The sequence below is a fragment of the Podarcis melisellensis genome (assembly GCF_964234715.1).
Source record: "Podarcis melisellensis genome assembly, chromosome: 7".
NCBI lineage: Eukaryota > Metazoa > Chordata > Lepidosauria > Squamata > Lacertidae > Podarcis > Podarcis melisellensis.
Window position 1 is genome coordinate 57377043 of NC_138539.1, and position 19064 is coordinate 57396106.

The 19064-nt window shown below is 40.7% G+C and overlaps 1 protein-coding gene across 4 annotated transcripts in view; it reads left to right on the top strand.

Moving 5' to 3' along the window:
* DCDC2 (doublecortin domain containing 2) overlaps positions 1-14690 on the top strand; it is a 40103-nt gene extending 25413 nt beyond the window's left edge. For all 4 annotated transcript variants that reach the window (XM_081919260.1, XM_081919261.1, XM_081919262.1 and 1 more), the window contains 5 exons: positions 16-70; positions 1066-1216; positions 9072-9175; positions 12833-13132; positions 14172-14690. In XM_081919260.1, coding sequence (XP_081775386.1) covers positions 16-70; positions 1066-1216; positions 9072-9175; positions 12833-13132; positions 14172-14276 — 715 coding nt within the window. In that variant the 3' untranslated portion in view covers positions 14277-14690. The remainder of the gene's footprint in view (positions 1-15; positions 71-1065; positions 1217-9071; positions 9176-12832; positions 13133-14171) is intronic.
* Positions 14691-19064: the final 4374 nt, after the last annotated feature.

The following is a 19064-nucleotide window of genomic DNA, read 5'->3' on the forward strand; positions in this document are numbered from 1 at the left end:
TATTGTTTCCTACAGCTCAAAATCATCTTCACTACCTCCTATTGGTGGATCTGGAAAGTCTAAGGGGAGTGTAAGTATTCAGAAGTAATATATGTTTCATGGTTAAGCAGCTTGTTTAACTCTATCAGATAAGATGTCATTTTCTGTTGTGGGTCTACACAAGCATTCTTTGGATACAAAAGAAAAGTACAAAGAGAAGAAGTTTAAGAGACTTGAGCTTCTTATTTCCTTTGCATGTTTGTAACCAGCAAAATTGTAAGAAATAATGCCTCTGTCATCAAATATATTACTTTCCAACCTTAAATCCAAAGCATGCTCTTGGCAAGATTCCAGTTTGGGAATATTGATAATAAAACTGATTTTGTATGTGTGCACTTGAAAAGGATGCTTTCAGTACAATCCTGTTAATGTCTTGTTAAAAGTAAGCCCCATTGAAATTGATGGGGGTTTACGTTCAGGTCCATAGGTAAAGGCACCCCTGACTATTAGGTCCAGTCGTGACCGACTCTGGGGTTGCGGCGCTCATCTCGCTTTATTGGCTGAGGGAGCTGGCATACAGCTTCCAGGTCATGTGGCCAACATGATGAAGCCGCTTCTGGCGAACCAGAGCAGCGCACAGGAATGCCATTTACCTTCCCGCCGGAGCGGTACCTATTAATCTACTTGCACTTTGACGTGCTTTCAAACTGCTAGGTTGGCAGGAGCAGGGACCGAGTAATGGGAGCTCACCCCGTCGTGGGGATTCAAACCGCTGACCTTCTGATCGGCAAGTCCTAGGATCAGTGGTTTAACCCACAGCGCCAGGTCCATAGGTGTGTATATATCAGGCATGTCCAACTTTCAAGAGACTGTGATCTATTCCCACTATAAAAAACTGACAGTGATCTGCCAAAGTTGTTGAGGTCGTTGAGCTTTTTTTGGCGGGGGGCGGGGACCACGGACCAGTAGATCACGATCAGCCTGTTGGGCATTCCTGGTATATATGATTGCAGCCTATGTAAAGTCCTGTTTTAAGTTTTCACAAATTAAATAGTCTCCTTCTCCTTTTTGTGATGGAACCACCAGTCCAAATCTACTGACACAGAAGAAAAAGTGTCCTCTCCTCAACCTCCAAAGAGAAAGGAAAAGCATGTACAGAATCAAGATATTAAAAAACCTGCTAAATCAAAAGAAAACGTAAAAGCAGTGACCAGATCTCATGTTCCCGTAGAAAATGGTAAGTACCTGAAGACACTATTTTAAGAAGTAACAAGAACAGTGGCTAAATCTTAAAGTTTGGCTGCCTTTACTATTTGTGACTCTTGTGCTTTTATCATGAGCGAGTATGAATTTTGCTAAAGATTACTGTTTCCAGACAAGGCCCTCTTAACTTAAAGATTTATATTTTTAAAAATGTTTTTCCCCCAGACTATCAGGGAAGCCTGTCCATGAAATACACCCCGTTGGGCAAGGACAGGGTTGCTTTGCATTTTAAATCCCTTCCATTAGGCTGTTCACGTCTTTTGCTTCCTGCACATGCCCCAGGTAAACGAAGGAGGAAGCGGTGATTGCAGTCCTGGTATATGCACACCGCAATGTCATTGCGCAGGTGTGGGTACCACCTCCATTCCTGGGGCTGCCTAAATCCGTTTTCAAATGGACGTACAGCAGGGTAATGCAGAAAGAATCAATCCTCAGTGAGCTTTTATCTTCGGAATGAAGCCAGTTTCTCAATAAGCTCTTTTAAGGGGCAAAAATACATAATAGAGTTAGACCAGGCTTCCTCAACCTTGGCCCTCCAGATGTTTTTTGCCTACAACTCCCATCATCCCTAGCTAGCAGGACCAGTGGTCAGGGATGATGGGAATTGTAGTCTCAAAACATCTGGATGGCCAAGGTTGAGGAAGCCTGAGTTAGACTATGTGTGAACTACATAGAAACCACCCCCCAAGTACTCAGTTTCCATTGATTCTTAAATTACACACACACACACACACACACACACACACACACACACACACACACAGCCTAAGAATCTGTAGGGGATATTCCCAGCCTTGGTTCATTTTCTCCAAAAGAGAAAGAAAGATGGATTATATCTTGAGTAGAATGAATTCATATTCCATGCAGATCATAGCATCCAAGATTAATTTGTGCTGACGAGATCCTGTCTTCTGCGAAGGCCACATGCCACTTTCCTAGTCACCTAGTTCTGTTGTTGTTGTTTAGTTGTGTCCAACTCTTCATGACCCCATGGACCAGAGCACGCCAGGCATTCCTGTCTTCCACTGCCCCTGCAGTTTGGTTAAACTCATGTTTGTAGCTTCGAGAACACTGTCCAGCCATCTTGTCCTCTGTCGTCCCCTTCTACTTGTGCCCTCCATCTTTCCCAACATCAGGGTCTTTTCCAGGGAGTCTTCTCTTCTCATGAGGTGGCCAAAGTATTGGAGCCTCAGCTTTAGGATCTGTCTTTCCAGTGAGCACTCAGGGCTGATTTCCTTAAGAATGGAGAGGTTTGATCTTCTTGCAGTCCATCTTCTGCAATCCTAGTTCTGTTACTATACACTTAACAGAGGAAAGAGAACAACGAAGAATCCTAGTCAGTCAATTGCTGCAGAGACTATGGTGTGTATTGGGCCTTCAGTTCAGGGCAGCAGTTCAGAAGTGTTGAGGGATTGTTTTTTGCCAAAATGTTACAAGCATTGTCCTGAAGCTGAATTAATAGGCATTTGTATATATTCTTGAGCCATGAGTGTTTCTGCTACTTTTGAACACTCCATGTTAACACAGGCCCTGCAGTCCTGAACACCAGGGATGAAGAACATGTGGTCTTCTAGATGTTGTTGGACTCCAACTCCCATCAGCCCCAGCCAGCATGGCCAATGCCTCAGGGATTATGCAAATTGCAGTCCAGCAACACCTGGAGGGCCACCGATTCCCCATCCCTACTGTGCACATAAAGAATTCGTATGACCTAGTTCACACATCACAATAAACCACAATTAATGGTTTACTAAGAAACAAACCACAGTCACTTCTGAACCAGGGATATTGTTTTGTTTTGGTTCAAGCAAACTGCGGTCAGTAAGGTAAGGATTGTTCTTGCCTTACAGATGGTGTTTTCTTTTGCGTGAAACAAATCTCAACCCCTAGTTTAGATGTAATATTAAAACAGAGGTCATGGTTTGTTTTTGCTACACATTGCTAGGGAGGAGCAATGTGGGAGACTGGCAAATTCATGGTAGGAATAAAAAAATATTTTAAGATGTTAATCCCCTGGATTTACACTGCATCTAAGCCTCCAAGGCAGCTCACACGAAACAATAATATAATCTACTACAATAATGACCCCCAACACCCTGAGCTAAAAAGCAAAAGCTAATTCATCAGCCAACAACAACAGAGATAAAGAACATGAAAGTTAAACTCTAATTAAATGCCAGCAACAACTTGAGTGAACATAAATTAATTGGTGCTTCAAAATTAATCATGTAGGCACCTGATGAATTTAGCTGGGAAGTGTTAAGTATAATGTTGTGGAGAAGTTTTAAATTAACTGAATCCTGCATTCCTTTGAACCGTTTTTCTGAAGTTGAAATATGTGCGCTGGTTTACCACTGAGCCCTTTTAATTAAAACTTCTTTTTAATATGTAACTTGTCCCTTGTCCTGCTATCCAGAATGGAGACAAGGGACAAAATACTGGAGTAGGCTTGACCATGACTTTTGAAGATATGCAAAAGTGATTAACAGTCAACCTTAGCTATCCAATAACCTTAGCTATTCCTAACCTTCCTGTGAGACCACAATTTCTAGGAAGGAAAGGTGTCAATTGCTGCCTTACTCCTTAAAGTCATCTGCCTTAACCCTGACCCAGAGTAAAACGTGGAGCCAGCGGTACAGTTTCAGTTTTCCTTGGTTGTGCCAAAGGTATTTCATCATCTCTACAAGAGATGCCTCAATGTGATCACTAAATCAAACTTTGTCCTCTAATCCAGACCCGTACTGATTTGTTAATAAGAACAGTCCAAGATTGTGGGCCCATTGTTGTTCGAACCCTTTCAGCAGGTAGAACGAGCCTCCAAATTTCCTTTGTAGACTTGCAAGGAAAATATTATACCCCTCTTCCAGGAGTTTGAAACCTGGGGTCTTCTTCATGTAAGGAATTTGCCCTGCCATTGAGCTATGACTGCTACTCAAGCATTGCAGAACAAATGGCTCCACCAACCATTAAGCAACTTAAACTGAACCAGAATGCCAAAATTAACCAAATAACAACCCTCATATGTTTTACTGCTGAGGTCAAGGGCAAGATGTCCTCCCACATTTCACATGCAGAAGTCAACTAGACTGTTAGTTAATTCTTTCCCTAACACTGTTTGATGTGTGTCTGATTTCTCTATGTACCAGTGCAGTTGCAGAGTGACACATACCTGGTAAAATGTACTCCTGGCCATTGCCATGGCCCGGTCATCCAGGGACAATGCCTGCTCCAGGAGCAGACATGTATTTTGTATTTCACCAGCAGTGCAACCCCTCTGAGGACCAGAGCACTGTAGTCATGCCTGGATTTAAGTTTCAGTTTGTTCACCAAGCCATGACTGATTATAAACATTGATTCAGGACATGAGTGCTTGTACTTCCCTAAGATCAGAAGATAGGAACAAGAGGTAGATCTGAGTGTCATAAGCAAACTAATGACATATCAGCATCCCAAGCCTCTAGATAATTTCTCATAGTGTATACATATAGATCTGCTTATCTATATGCCTGCCAATCAAGAGTGGTACTCATTTTAAGGCTTAGGCAGATTCATATAGGCAGATAACCTATTCATATAGGCAGATTCATAGGCAGATAACCTAAGATTGGTCTTTATGGAACCCTGTTCCCCAGTAGCCGCTAGTGGAACAGCAATTTCGCAGCACCATCTTCTGGGAGTTATCCTCTGGGAAGATTGAGAGCCACTGAAAAACAGTTCTCTTTTATACATTTCTGCAAATGTGGAGACAATATATCAAATGTTATCTAATATCCTATGCCTTATTGTTACTTTTCTGCCAAATGGCCCATCTGTGGTTCTGTAATAAGCAGTTCTCTGTTTCTAAAACATTATTGTGACTTTCTATAGAGAAAAAAACCCCACTGTTGTATTTCTCATACGATAGAGTCCTTTCTTGTATTTCAAAGAGTCTTACTGTTTTAGGCAGGGCAGGTTAATCCCTGCATCCAGTTTTTAAATATTGTGTGCTAGTTGTATCTTTTGTTTTTTAAAATTAAATAACTTTAATTGGAGAGGTTATGCAGCAGGTGATAAAATGTCCTTTTTATTTTTCTGAGAAGTATGTGTAACAATTTCTGACTAGCTTGGGGCTGACACTATTCCCCTTCCCCACAAGTTCTTTGAAATGAGGGTTTTACTACCTGCAAGGTAATAGTTACCTGGAATATCCGTTTGGCTTGCTTTGCTATACAAATTGAGGTTTTAATGTCTCTATGTATTCTTCATGCTGAGAAGCTGAAAGGTATTCTTCTGAAAGACGAATGGTAAAGCATAAGTATTTAGAGGAATTTTGGCAGCAATTTTCAAGAGTTGACATCTATCTATGTGGAGCATGCATCCATTAATAAGAAATACTTGCAAGTGGATATTCTCATTAGGTGTGACAAGAAAGAGCAAAAATTGCCTCCACCCATTTGGTCCTGGCTTGCAATATATATTACAGCCTCTGAATGGAGGTTTGAGAAGCCTTTAAACAGAACAACCTGCTTTTTCTAGAAGGCGGCATCAAAAGAATGGACAGGCTGGTTCAAGTCATTATGTGAAATATAAAGTTTCATAATTATGAAAACCACATTCTGGTACCACCTCTGTATGTTACAGTTTTGGAGTCTTTGACCCTTACTGGAACCATTTTCTCATGTTATGAAGACCTTTTCCATTATCTCACCAGTCTCTGGTTTCCATTATCTTACTGTTGTCGTCAACAATTTTTGCTGTGCTGCTCCATCTCTCTGAAACAGAGAATGGAGTTCTGCTTCATAAGATGTATTCTTTGCAACCTGATAGTTTGGGATCATTACCGTTGCTAGAAGCAGAATGACGATAGGGTAACAGCACAGTCAAACAGCCATACCTTTGGGCCCTCTGGTTTATGGTGCATAGTAATTTATTTTCCAGGAAAACATTATCACAAGGCGGTGTTTCCCAGCTATTCTTATAAAAGTGAACTCCTCCTGTTTTCTGTGAGGGAACATAGCAGAGGCCTCTGTTTTGTACACAAAAATGTTCCCTTCCCCTGAGAGATTTATAATTCTCTTGAGACATTTTAAAATGGATTCCTTCAACAATGCCAGTTTTTTGGTGTTTTGTTTGGGTGAAGATTAGAAAACAATCCTGTATCCTCTTCATCCCTTTTGGGTATTTGTTGGATGTAATGAACAATGCGTTTATTATGGGTTTGTTTTGTTTTTTTGCTTTATGAGGCAGCATCTGGTAAATGACATTAAATATTTTTTTGTAGCTACATTAACTTAGATACAGAGCTTACAGCTCTGTAAATGCCCCTGATTTCCATAAAATATTCAGGGCAGACTGTTATTACCATGATTATTTTCTCCCTAATGCTGAACTTCAATCAGTTTCAAATTTGAAATGTATTAAATGGCTATGCATAATACTACCATTTGTGCTGCATTTTTTTTTTTTATTGTTAGGGCTGCCTAGGAGGGGAATGTATGCAGGAAACATTAATTTTCTGTGTTTTATTATTTAAAGTATATTGATTTCTTATTAGTTGTTGGAATTTATAACTCATTTGCTATTTAATATAGTCATGTAATTTTCTTGTTTATCAACGTGTATCAGCGAGGTTCTGTCAATTGGAATGGAGATACTGAGCTGGATAAAGCAGAGAAATGTCTTTCAGTAGTTTCAGAGATGCAGGAGTCCAGATTCCCCCCCCCCCAACAATAGCATAGGAAGCTATGCTACACACCAGCTTCCAAATGGTTCTTTCCATGTCCCCATGCTTTCTGCACTCATAGGACTCTAGCAGAAAGGTGCCGGACAGTCCTGTTTGCTGAATTGCAGCTGCTGTTTCCACATCTGCAGCCAAGTTCCACTCTTTCTCCTCTTCTATGCATTGACTATCCCCCCTTTTTAATTAAATTTTATTGACTACAAAAAAGAATATCAAATAAGAAAAGAAATACAGAACAAATTGGATACATATACACATAAACATAATTATTTATACATCTATAAAGCAATATTCAGAAAGAAAGAGAGGGAGGGAAAAAGAATAAACGAAGTAAGAAAAAAGGAGTAAAAGAATAAAGAAGAAGGAAAGATTTTAAAATAGAAATTTGGAAAATAGAAAAGTGTTTGCCATAAACAACAGTTCTAGATCTATGCTTGCATACGGCTATATATTTCCTTCTTGCAAGATATTAACCTTAATTAAAATGTTTTAAAAAGACTTCCACCGTTTATGCCACATGTCTTTTATACTTCAGTCGCCATAACCTCTGTTCTTCATATCCTTCCTATAGGTTTTCCTTGATTTTTCACTTTACATTCTTTATATTTTTCACAAATTTTGGTAACTGAGCCCTGGTTTTGTAAATATTCATTTAGACAATCCCACTGTTTCTTGACCATAATCTTAGGTTTTCTCCTTATTAAATCCATCAATTTGGCTACCTCCAGGTACTCGCAGAGTTTTCCCAACCATTCTCTTTTTGTTGGAATGTTTTTTCCTTTCCAGTAACTAGCTATCAAAATTCTCGCTATGCATTGACTATCCCTTGTCTAGGCTACTGCCTTGTGTTTTGTAGCAGGTGATTAATACAGCCATCTGATTTCTCCCCACAGGATAGAGTGAGGCAGTATATAAAGTTACTCTTCTATTTGCATGTTGTCTTCGTCTGCATGTTTAAAACATTCAGGAATATTTAATTCAAAAGGCGGAAATGCATGGCAAGCCAATTTAAAATGCCAGTTGAAAAAATGCGGAAAGTTGCATGAACTGCTAGTACTGTATGTCTCTCTGAGAAAGGAGTTGCAGATTGTGTGCAGCCACTGAGAAGGCCCTCTCATGTTTTCTCACTGTGTTCAAAAGCCAGAAACAAAATGGATCAGTGTTCCTATTTGCGAATACATCTCCTTTTTAAACTTGGGTTAGCCAAGTTTGGGTTGGTGACGCATTTATTGCTTTCTTCTTTTCCACCATGCTATGTGATATTTGTCTTCTTAGCCTTCCTTCATATATATTATAGTTATCCCATTTCTGTGATTTAATAATTATTTGAATCTATAAAAATATGTAATAATAACATACAATTTCTTTTCACTTGAAATAAATGAAATTGATTTTTGAGTAGTTCTTGGCAGATTTTCCTTATAACTGTCTTAAACCACGGTGGATGTAGCAAAGTACCAGTTGTTATCCGTGCTGAAAGAAATCTAATGGGTAAAGCTTTGTTGACAAAAAAACAACTTGAGGGTTTTGTTAACGTCTATTTTGTGAAACATGTGTGCTATGTTTTCCTTTATAAGCGTGTTTGATATTTAGTTGCTTTAAAGCTCAGAATTGAGCTAGTGCAACTTTTGACAAAGCATTAGCCTGAAGCCCAGATTCAACTAACCCAGCGTGCTAGTGGAAAGCTCATGGAAGGCTCATGTAAAGGCTCCCACTAGCACAACAGGGCTTTCTCTCCTCCTCTTCTGTGTGCCCCTGTGGCACCCCCAAATCTTCTCCAGAGGGTCAGGAGAACTCTCAGAACAGTGCATGGGGGTGGGGGGAAGAGAGGAGGGAATTTTTCCATCCGGCAAGCAATAATGCTTGTGTTGATGGAACAAGTAGGAGACCACAACACTGAATTCCTTCCAGTGGTTATTTTTGTTCTCTTTCCATGTAAGAATGCTGGTGCTCTTATCAAGCCAAAGCAAAACCAATGGGTGCAAGGCTCAAATCTGTAAGAGTAAACACCTGTGAAGAATGGGAAACCTTTTCCAGACTGTCCTTGGGTGCAATTCACTAACTTTGCCACACAGTGTCACAGTTTGACTCTGCTTCTTTCCAATTTCAGAGGAGGAAGGAGTTTACAAGGCTGGCAAAAAGCGATCGGAAATGAGGGGGGCTGTGGAAGTCCAGGAAGATGAAGACACTCAAACTGAGGTCCCACTTGACCAGGTAAGCTGCAAGCTTTGAACAAGGGACTCATAATGAAAATAAGTTTGCAGTATAGTTGTGGCTCATTTCTCTTGTGGTTTTCCACTGCTGTCATAACCATCATTTTTCTGTTATTGGTAAACTGTTTCATTGGCTAATGTACTAAGACTGCCATTAGTGAAGGAACACAGACCTTTGAATATGGCTGGCATTGGAATACCTAAGTTCCGTTTTCTGGTTTCTGTAACCTTTTTAGAACCTTATTCAATAATGGTCATTGAATATTGCAGCAATGTACTGTTAAAGCAAAAGCTTAGCTACTGAGTACTCGAACTTTCATACCAGCCACATGGATAAGTATAAAATAAACTGCAAAAAGTGCAAACCAGCATTAGATTTATGCAAAATGTTCCTGTTTTGCATTTGAACTGTTCTGAATGCAAATAGTATTATGGCACTCAAGTTTCAAATAAACCACCCCCTATCAAAATATCAAAATCTGTAAGGAATTGAACTATGTGTGTGAAGTCAATAGAATGAATAACAGGATAAATGCTGTCACGTTCAGGATGGGTATCTTTCAATCTTTGTAATGGAGAATGATGTAATCCTCTGCCAGATTACAAGCATGAAGCAATATAATGATGAAAATCATAGGAGCCTGAAACTATCATTAGTTAAATCCCATAGTCATTTGTTTAGGGCAGCAACGCCATTTGTGGAATAGGTCTCTAGAGTGCGTGGAATGTAATAAAAGAAGAGTTATTATCGTTGGCCTCTTTATGATTGCTTTACTGATGTTGCATTGGACCAGTGAGGACAGCATGGGAATCTTGGAGATGTTAATAGGTTTGGAGCTTTTGAATTTCATGGCAGCTTTTCATTATGGTTTATCAATGTGTTTCAAACCTGGTGTTTGTGTGTTTGTTTGTGTATACATGCAGCTGCTGTGAATCTGTATCATCTTTGTTAGGCTAGAAAAAGTGGTGGTGGTGTCAATGGTAGCAGTAAATCAGAGGGAAATTGGTGTGGTGGCAGCAACAGGGCCAGAGGAATAATAGACTTATAGAATTGGAAGGGGCATCTAGTCCATTTCCCTGCAGTACAGGAATCTCAACTAGATCATACATGACAGTTGGCCATTCAACCTCTACTTGAAGCCTCCAAGGACACCAGGCTAGTCTTCCTTCTAGAGGAAAAACAGATGTCTACATTGATTCAAGTTTTGAAACTGGCATCTGAGAAATACCCCTTGATGGAAGTGCTTTTGTTTTTAGTCACAGTGTCACGAGTGAACCCTATCCTCTGGATCCTTGTGCAAATGTAAAGCATTCATGTTTAATGCCTCTTAATGGCTTTCTTACCCATGTTTGGCAGGTCTCTGGTTCAAAATCCTAATTGAGTTTCGCAATCAGGAAAGAAACGTTTGTTCTCAAGGGACACCAGATAAGAAAGGCACTTGTTGTTCAAGCATATAAAGTACTTTCTGATGGAAAGTACTCAAGCATATAAAGTACTTTCTGATGCTAGGAAGTCCTCCATAGTAACTAAAGTGGTACCTTGGTTTTCGAATGTAATCCATTCTGTAAGACCATTCGAGTTCTGAAACGTTCGAAAACCGAAAATTCAATATGGCATGTTTGATTTCCGAGGCATGTTCGAAAACCAAAGCATTGTCAACGGAGATGTTCAAAAACCAAGGCACCACTGTAAATGGTATAAAGTAAAGTAACCAATAGACTTGTTTTCTGTTCATTTATAACACTGTCTAGATGAAAGGTGGGCTGGATGCTGCCCAGGGAGGAGTGGGACTGATGGTACCCCAATAATGCTGGTCTTGGCTGGCCTGATTCAGAGTGGGGCCACTTAAGGAGAGGTACAAAATTGTAGAACAAAAGAGCTGGCCCTACTGATAACTGGTAGTTCCTTGCAGAGGATTGAAGGGGATGCAGGGGGCACATGGGAAGGTAGGAGAGCAAAGGGAAGTTCTCTTGCATTAGTGGAATTTGTTCTGCTTTGCTGCAACGTCTTTGGACTCAGCCCATTGAGACCTTTGAAATCTGACTTGTATCTTAAAGATTCATGCTTATGTTGGCACTCAGATATTAAAAAGGTAAAGGGATCCCTGACCATTAGGTCCAGTCGTGGCCGACTCTGGGGTTGCAGCGCTCATCTCGTTTTATTGGCCGAGGGAGTCGGCGTACAGCTTCCGGGTCATGTGGCCAGCATGACTAAGCCGCTTCTGGCGAACCAGAGCAGCGCACGGAAACGCCGTTTACCTTCCCACTGGAGCAGTACCTATTTATCTACTTGCACTTTGATGTGCTTTCAAACTGCTAGGTTGGCAATGGGAGCCAACTGAGCAATGGGAGCTAACCCCGTCGTGGGGATTCGAACCGCTGACTTTCTGATCGGCAAGTCCTAGGCTCTGTGGTTTAACCCACAGTGCCACCCGTGTCCTGCACTCAGATATTACCACATTTCAAAATAATTTATTTATTTATTAAAATTGCCAGCTGCCTTATGTATCCAGCCCAGAAGCAACGATTTCTTTCCCTTTTTCAAATGTTTAAATTTTGTAAACAGGTGCTCCATTGTCACTTAGCAACCCTAGCTGATTCGGGAACAAAATGTTTTGAGTTTTGCTTTGCTTTGTAAAGCATTTGAGATATATAACAAATCATTGTTCACTGGGAAATGGCAATGGTATTTAAGCATTGCTCATTTCTTCAAGCCTAAGTGCTCTCTGAAGTTGTGTTTATGCCTTGCTGTGTGTGCCTGTTAGGATCTTGTTTTTTCTCTTTTGTCTGAACGGCAATAGGTAATATCCCTAGTCGATGCCTAGTTACTTTTGAAAAGATGCTTTTAAAAAGTACTTTTTATTCAAACAGTGCTTTCCCAAGTTTTGCAGTGGAGTTACTTTCAGACTTTGATTTTACCTGTATTCTGTTATAGATGGGCTTATCTGAGCTGATTTTCGGAATCTGAAAAATTGGGTTGCTTGAGAATAGAGGCAAAAATCCAGAAAGCAGCACAAATACAAAAACAGGCTGGCTGCTTGGTTGAATTACTGGGTGGTTATAAAAGAGGTTCACCTAGGTCCCGTGTGTTCTGTCAAGGCAAGATTGTGCTGTCTAAAATCATTACTGGTAAATTGGAATAATCTTGGTCAGGATATAAGGAACTACTTAATATCCAAGGGATTGCCTGCTCAGCTGGATATTTGACCTTATTGCTTTTTATGGCATTATCCATGCTGATATCATGTGATGCTTTTTAGCCTCCCTTTAATTTCAAAGGAGCTTCCAATGTGGTTTGTGGAACAGATTTGTTGTTTCAGGGTATAAGAAGATAGATACCTTCTGGACTGGACCAAAGATCAACCTAATCCAGCATTTTGGACCCAACAGTTAGTTGCAGCTGGGAAGCTCACAAGACTCCCCTGTAGTTTGTCACCAGTATCTGGTTTTCAGAGGCCTACCTCCCTTATACCAGAATGAGATTGTTGAAACAGCATTGTGTTGTAATTGTAGAGATTCGTGTGCTGTATCACAGTTCAGAGCCGTTACTCTCTTTAATGTAGCTTTACCCTGGCTTGTCTGTGAACCTCATATATGTTCTTTATATATTAATCAAAAGAGCGGAGCATAACGCAATTTGGGTTTTTGGGTTTACTAGCGGCCAGCGGAAACTGTGGATGAGGAAGAGACCATGGCACCGGAACATCAAGCTCGGCATCAAGAAGACTATTCAGCTATGAATGGGGAGGCGGATCAGGGTGGAGAGACAGAGGAGGCCATCAATGGAACAGAAGAGAATCTGAATGGCCATTATGATGATGAGCAGCAAGGGCAGAACCTTGACCAAGATGAGCCTAGCAGTCATGCGCATGGGGGAACAAATGAGGAAAACGGTGAACAGATGGATCACAATCGTCAGGAAGAAGAAACAAAAGAAGGTACTGATGATCAAAAACAGGTAACATGTCTTTGCTCTTTCGATGTGCTACTGCTTCCATTTTTTCTGCTCTAACAATAGGTTTGTTTGCACCCAGCATACTCCACTGCTGGATTTTCAGCTTTAGAGCAGCTCTTCTTGCCTTTTTGCAACCTTTTATATGAGGACGGTATATAATCTCATACTGGGTGATCCCAGTGGTAAAGCGTTCATATGTTGCATCAACACTAATATTGTGATAATGTTGCAACCCTTACGTTTTCTGGTCACCAGTCTTCTGTGCAATCTGACCTCGTTTTCAGAGGTTACTTGGAAAACTGACTGCCGTGTTTTTGTAGTATCATAGCTGATGTGACAAGCCAAGTTCACGATCACTTTAATGGTGTGAGCCAGTGAACTGCGCATCTGGAAACCACATACTTTGTCTACACTCGAAAACCTGGTTTCAGGTGCCACAAGCTGCCACCATGAAATTTCCCAGATTTGGAGAGTAACTTGTGCTCTTTAAAAATTGTACCTAAAGCAAGAAAAAACTCAAGCCACTTCCATTGGTTAAATAAAAAGTTAGGCTGGGATGAATTAGCTTGTACAATCACACTGCTATTTTTTTGTTACCCAGTTGTCCTCTCCACTTTTTTTCTTGCACATTAAAGAAGCTAACTAGGATGCCGGCTTATTCACTTGTCATCATTTAATGGTTTCTAAAACTACTTGTTTCATACGTGGCATGAAGAATTCAGTTGTTGTTGTTTTTATTCAAGCACATTATAGGCTTGTTCCCTTATCTCTCAACTGAACACCTTGTGGCCCATCAAGCCAAACATAGTTCACAGTCAGCTCTTTGTGGTGGCCTATGAGGGGTTTGATAAATTTCAGAGCTTTTCTGCCTTCTGGAACAGCAGAAGAAGGAGCGTTTCCAACCATCTCACATGGCTATGGACCTGCACTTGGCTTGATGGGTGCTGGTCATGCAGGCTCTGCTTGATCACATCAACACATACAAAAGAAAAATCTATGCCATATGAGAAGTTAAAATATGCCCCCCTTTCTCTCTGTCTAGGATGATTCCAATTATGAGAAAACCTCAGCTCCAAGAGTCACCATCACCAGCCCGCAGGAGAGTGAAAAAAACGAACAAACCAATGACTATGCGGCAGTAGCATAGACATATTTTGAAGGACTTAGGTTACCAGAAAATGAAGGATTTACTATTTGGAGTGCAAAGCAATTTTGTGTGTCTCTGTGTGTGCTTTATTAATTTATAATGTGACAATATGGTGGAGTTCCACCCACTGAACGCTGGCATGATAATGTGGTATACCAGAACTTAGATAATTAAATGAATAATTAAGAGGAAGATTGAATTATAGTCCCCAGATTTGGTCTTTCTCCAATGTGAATTCTAAGGGGAAACATAGGTGTTAATGGAATAAATACAGCTATTGCAGAATGTTGAATATTGAACTAGACCTAATGTGTACCCATGTTTGTTTAGAAGAGTTGAAGAATATTTTTGCGACTTTAAAATGGAGAGTCTGTAATATTTTTTTATAGCTGAATAAATCTCTTATGTACATGAGCTGTGGTGTATTTCCAGGATCTAATTTAGGGGTATACGATGGAGTCTCACTTTGTGATGTGGAGAGTGGGGGCGGGGGGCGGGGCGGTGGGAATCAAAACAGGATGGAAATTTATCTCTGCTATGCAGATGGGCTCTTGTGTGTATGGGCAGTTACACTCATTTCAAAGGTATGTATGTGCAGATGTCCTCTCTTCCATTGAAAACAACTGCAGGTGAGTGAATACCATGTGCTGATCAAGAGTTTCCATGTCAGGAACTGATAGCTGGATGGGGTGACAGAATGTGACCACAAGATGAAGGACTTCTTTTAATAGTTTCAATAATACCAAATAGTTACCTTGTACTGCATTAGCATGGGTTAACAGCCCTACCCAATGTGCATTGATATGGCTAAAAACCCCATTGACTTCACTTATTTCTAAGTAAATGTACTTAACTATCCCACCCAAAATGTGTCCGGCATAATTTTGTTGCTATGTGCTGGCCAGATTCACTTCGGTCAAAGATCTCTCCAGCAGGCTAGTTGTGAGGGATAAATGAATCAATCAGGCAAAATTTCTATAAATAATTTATCTTTGATTCTAAAAGTGCATTGCTTTAACCTATCACAATATTATGCTTTAATAACACTTATAGGAGAAAATAAAATTACTTAAAAATTAATTGTCATCTTGGAAAATTGTGTTCCCATCTCATTGGCTTAAGTTTGCAGGTCATGAGAAAACAGGTATTGGGTCAGATATGTTAATGGCAAAGAGACATAGTTCAACTGATGTTTCATAAGTTAGGTTGGTGGTTTCTTGCAAAACATTTGGCCTACAAATCCATGTGCAGTTCATTTAAGTTCTGCCACATCCCTTGATGTAGCTCTCTCGCTCCTTTTTGTAATAGGCTGAATCTTTAGTTTGGTTTGTAGCTGTTGATAAATAGTACAATTAATTTTAAAAATCTTAAACACTGTTTGGCTTGGCGATACCAATTTCTTTGTAATTATATATTTTATCCTGAATATATTTTAACACATTAAACAAATGTTAGTGTATTTTAGGGTTTGTTCTTTGAATATATTAAAGCTAGTAAATTGCTATTAAAATTTCCTAGTTTCATTACATGAAGATTCCTGCTGTTGCAGTTTGTAAGTAGCATACAGGGAAGTGAGAACATCCCAAGAAATATATATATATATATATATATATATATGCTTTCGTAGATTTTCACGGGTACAGGAATGCAGGTTTTGGTGTCCTCGGGTGTCTTCCCGTGTAAAAGTTGGGGTGTCTAGGCGACGTTTCGACGAGGTCTCACTCGTCATCTTCAGGCTGGTGCTTTCGGCTTCTTGTTACTGGAACAGAGCAGGATCTCAGTGTTTGAGTTCCTATAAATACTGTTGAGGGGGTGTGGTGTATAGCCTCCAATGTTCTGGGCAGAGAGGAAGTTCCCAGGCTAGTGTGCCTTTTCTTCTTTTGTTCCTTAATTACTTGAGGGATATCTTGAGTGATTTCTTGAGTGATATCCTGAGTACCACTTAGGTGGGTCATTAGGTGTGGATTAGTTGCTAAAGTCTTTGTGTCTTGACCTCTTGAACTTTGTGAAGAGTTTTTCTGAGAAGATGGCTGTACTGCACTTAGTTGTGCTCTGGCTTGGCTTCGTGTATAGGGGCGAGCTGTGGTTTTGTGGCCTGTGTCAGCCAGATCTGTGTAGGGATTGCAGGGGGGTGCAGCATCCGGAGGTGCCACCATGGTTTGGCTACTGGATGGTGTCTGTAATTTATCTGTGGAGAGGGTCTGGGTTTGGGTCTGGTGTGGTTGATTGGTGATGGCGTTCTGTGTGCCTCTGGATCTGGTGTCAGTTTTTGTGGGGAGGGCTAATTTCCAGATGTCTGGCAAGCGGGATGTGTCGTCACGCTTGTTCATGTTGTGAGGGTGTTTCTCTATCTCGATGGCTTCCATGATTATTCTCTTGTGGTGATGTTCCATGTTAAAGAGCAATTTGGAATCTGCAAAATTAATTTCGTGTCCTGTTTCTTTCATGTGTTGGAAAAGAGAGGAAAACCAAGGGGTCTATGAAATACCCTGCAAAGTCTGCCCAGCCACGTACATTGGACAAACAAACAGACGAATAAATGCACGTATCGCAGAACACAAGAATGCCGTCAAAAAAGAAGAAAAAACTTCCTCTCTTTTCCAACACATGAAAGAAACAGGACACGAAATTAATTTTGCAGATTCCAAATTGCTCTTTAACATGGAACATCACCACAAGAGAATAATCATGGAAGCCATCGAGATAGAGAAACACCCTCACAACATGAACAAGCGTGACGACACATCCCGCTTGCCAGACATCTGGAAATTAGCCCTCCCCACAAAAACTGACACCAGATCCAGAGGCACACAGAACGCCATCACCAATCAACCACACCAGACCCAAACCCAGACCCTCTCCACAGATAAATTACAGACACCATCCAGTAGCCAAACCATGGTGGCACCTCCGGATGCTGCACCCCCCTGCAATCCCTACACAGATCTGGCTGACACAGGCCACAAAACCACAGCTCGCCCCTATACACGAAGCCAAGCCAGAGCACAACTAAGTGCAGTACAGCCATCTTCTCAGAAAAACTCTTCACAAAGTTCAAGAGGTCAAGACACAAAGACTTTAGCAACTAATCCACACCTAATGACCCACCTAAGTGGTACTCAGGATATCACTCAAGAAATCACTCAAGATATCCCTCAAGTAATTAAGGAACAAAAGAAGAAAAGGCACACTAGCCTGGGAACTTCCTCTCTGCCCAGAACATTGGAGGCTATACACCACACCCCCTCAACAGTATTTATAGGAACTCAAACACTGAGATCCTGCTCTGTTCCAGTAACAAGAAGCCGAAAGCACCAGCCTGAAGATGACGAGTGAGACCTCGTCGAAACGTCGCCTAGACACCCCAACTTTTACACGGGAAGACACCCGAGGACACCAAAACCTGCATTCCTGTACCCGTGAAAATCTACGAAAGCATATATATATATATATATATATATATATATCGCAGTATCAGCAGAATAAACAGATCACTTGTGACACCATTCCTCCCTTCATCAGTGGTAAAATACGTCTGACTACAACCACAGATTTTTGAGTTTTTATAAAGAAATAATTGATTAAATTCTCATTGATTCTTTGCATCAAATGAGCTTTTATGGCCTTTGGACAGGTCAGGGTGTGGTGCTCTTTTAGCAATAGGGGTACCTTCATACATGCATGTTCATCATCCGATGGCTACAACTTAGTGACTTGCATATGTGAAAACAGCCATGACACGTTAGACTTCTCTAATACAACCTAAGTAGTTCACGCACTACATTTTCAACAGAGGTTGATCCATGAATTTACCTGTGTAATAATGAGACATTGAGTGATAAGACGCAGAATGATTATGAAGGTTTGAGTGGAGCCCTATTCTGCTATGGTCAAGCTATGTTCTTAATTATATTCTAAAAGCCAACTTGACTTCAGTAAGATATAAGTGTAAATATGAACTGTTGTTGAGGTAGTTCGACCCACCAGGGATATTTATATCTTAAAGGGACAATCCTTCTTTAAAAGTATTTATTTCTTTATTTCTTTATTTGCTGATAACGTTCAAAACTGCAAGGCTAGTTGACTGCTATATCAACGCTATAATAGTATCATAGCTTTGGTCTGCCCTATTGTAAAATCTGGTGTGTTAGCGAGGCACAAATCGGCTTATTAAAAATATTTGTCCTGCAATCTAAATATAAAGGTAAAGGGACCCCTGACAGTTAAGTCCAGTTGTGAACGACTCTGGGATTGCGGTGCTCATCTCGCTTTACAGGCTGAGGGAGCCAGTGTTTGTCCACTTCCGTAGACAGTTTTTCCGGGTCATGTGGCCAGCATGACTAAGCCGCTTCTGGCAAAGCCAGAGCAGCACACAGAAACATTGTTTACCTTCCCGCTGGAGTGGTACCTATTTATCTACTTTAACTTTTTGGCCTGTTTTCGAACTGCTAGGTTGGCAGGAGCTGGGACTGAGCAACGGGAGCTCACCCCATTGCAGGGATTCAAACCACTGACCTCCCAATTGGCAAGTCCAAGCAGAACAGTTGTTTGAACCACAGTGCCACCTGTGTCCCCTGTTCTGTAATCTACAAATTGCTAAATTGTTTTTTTCCTGTTGAGATTTAAACTCTCGAGTGTTCCCTTACTAAGCCTATCAGATGGAATTTAGTTAGACTCCATCATCAGCCTTCCATTGGTATAGCCTACTTCGTCAGATGCATGGTGCAGTTTCCTGAGATGCAGGTGGGGTACATTTATGCGTAGTTGCGTGGGAGACAGTCACTGGGA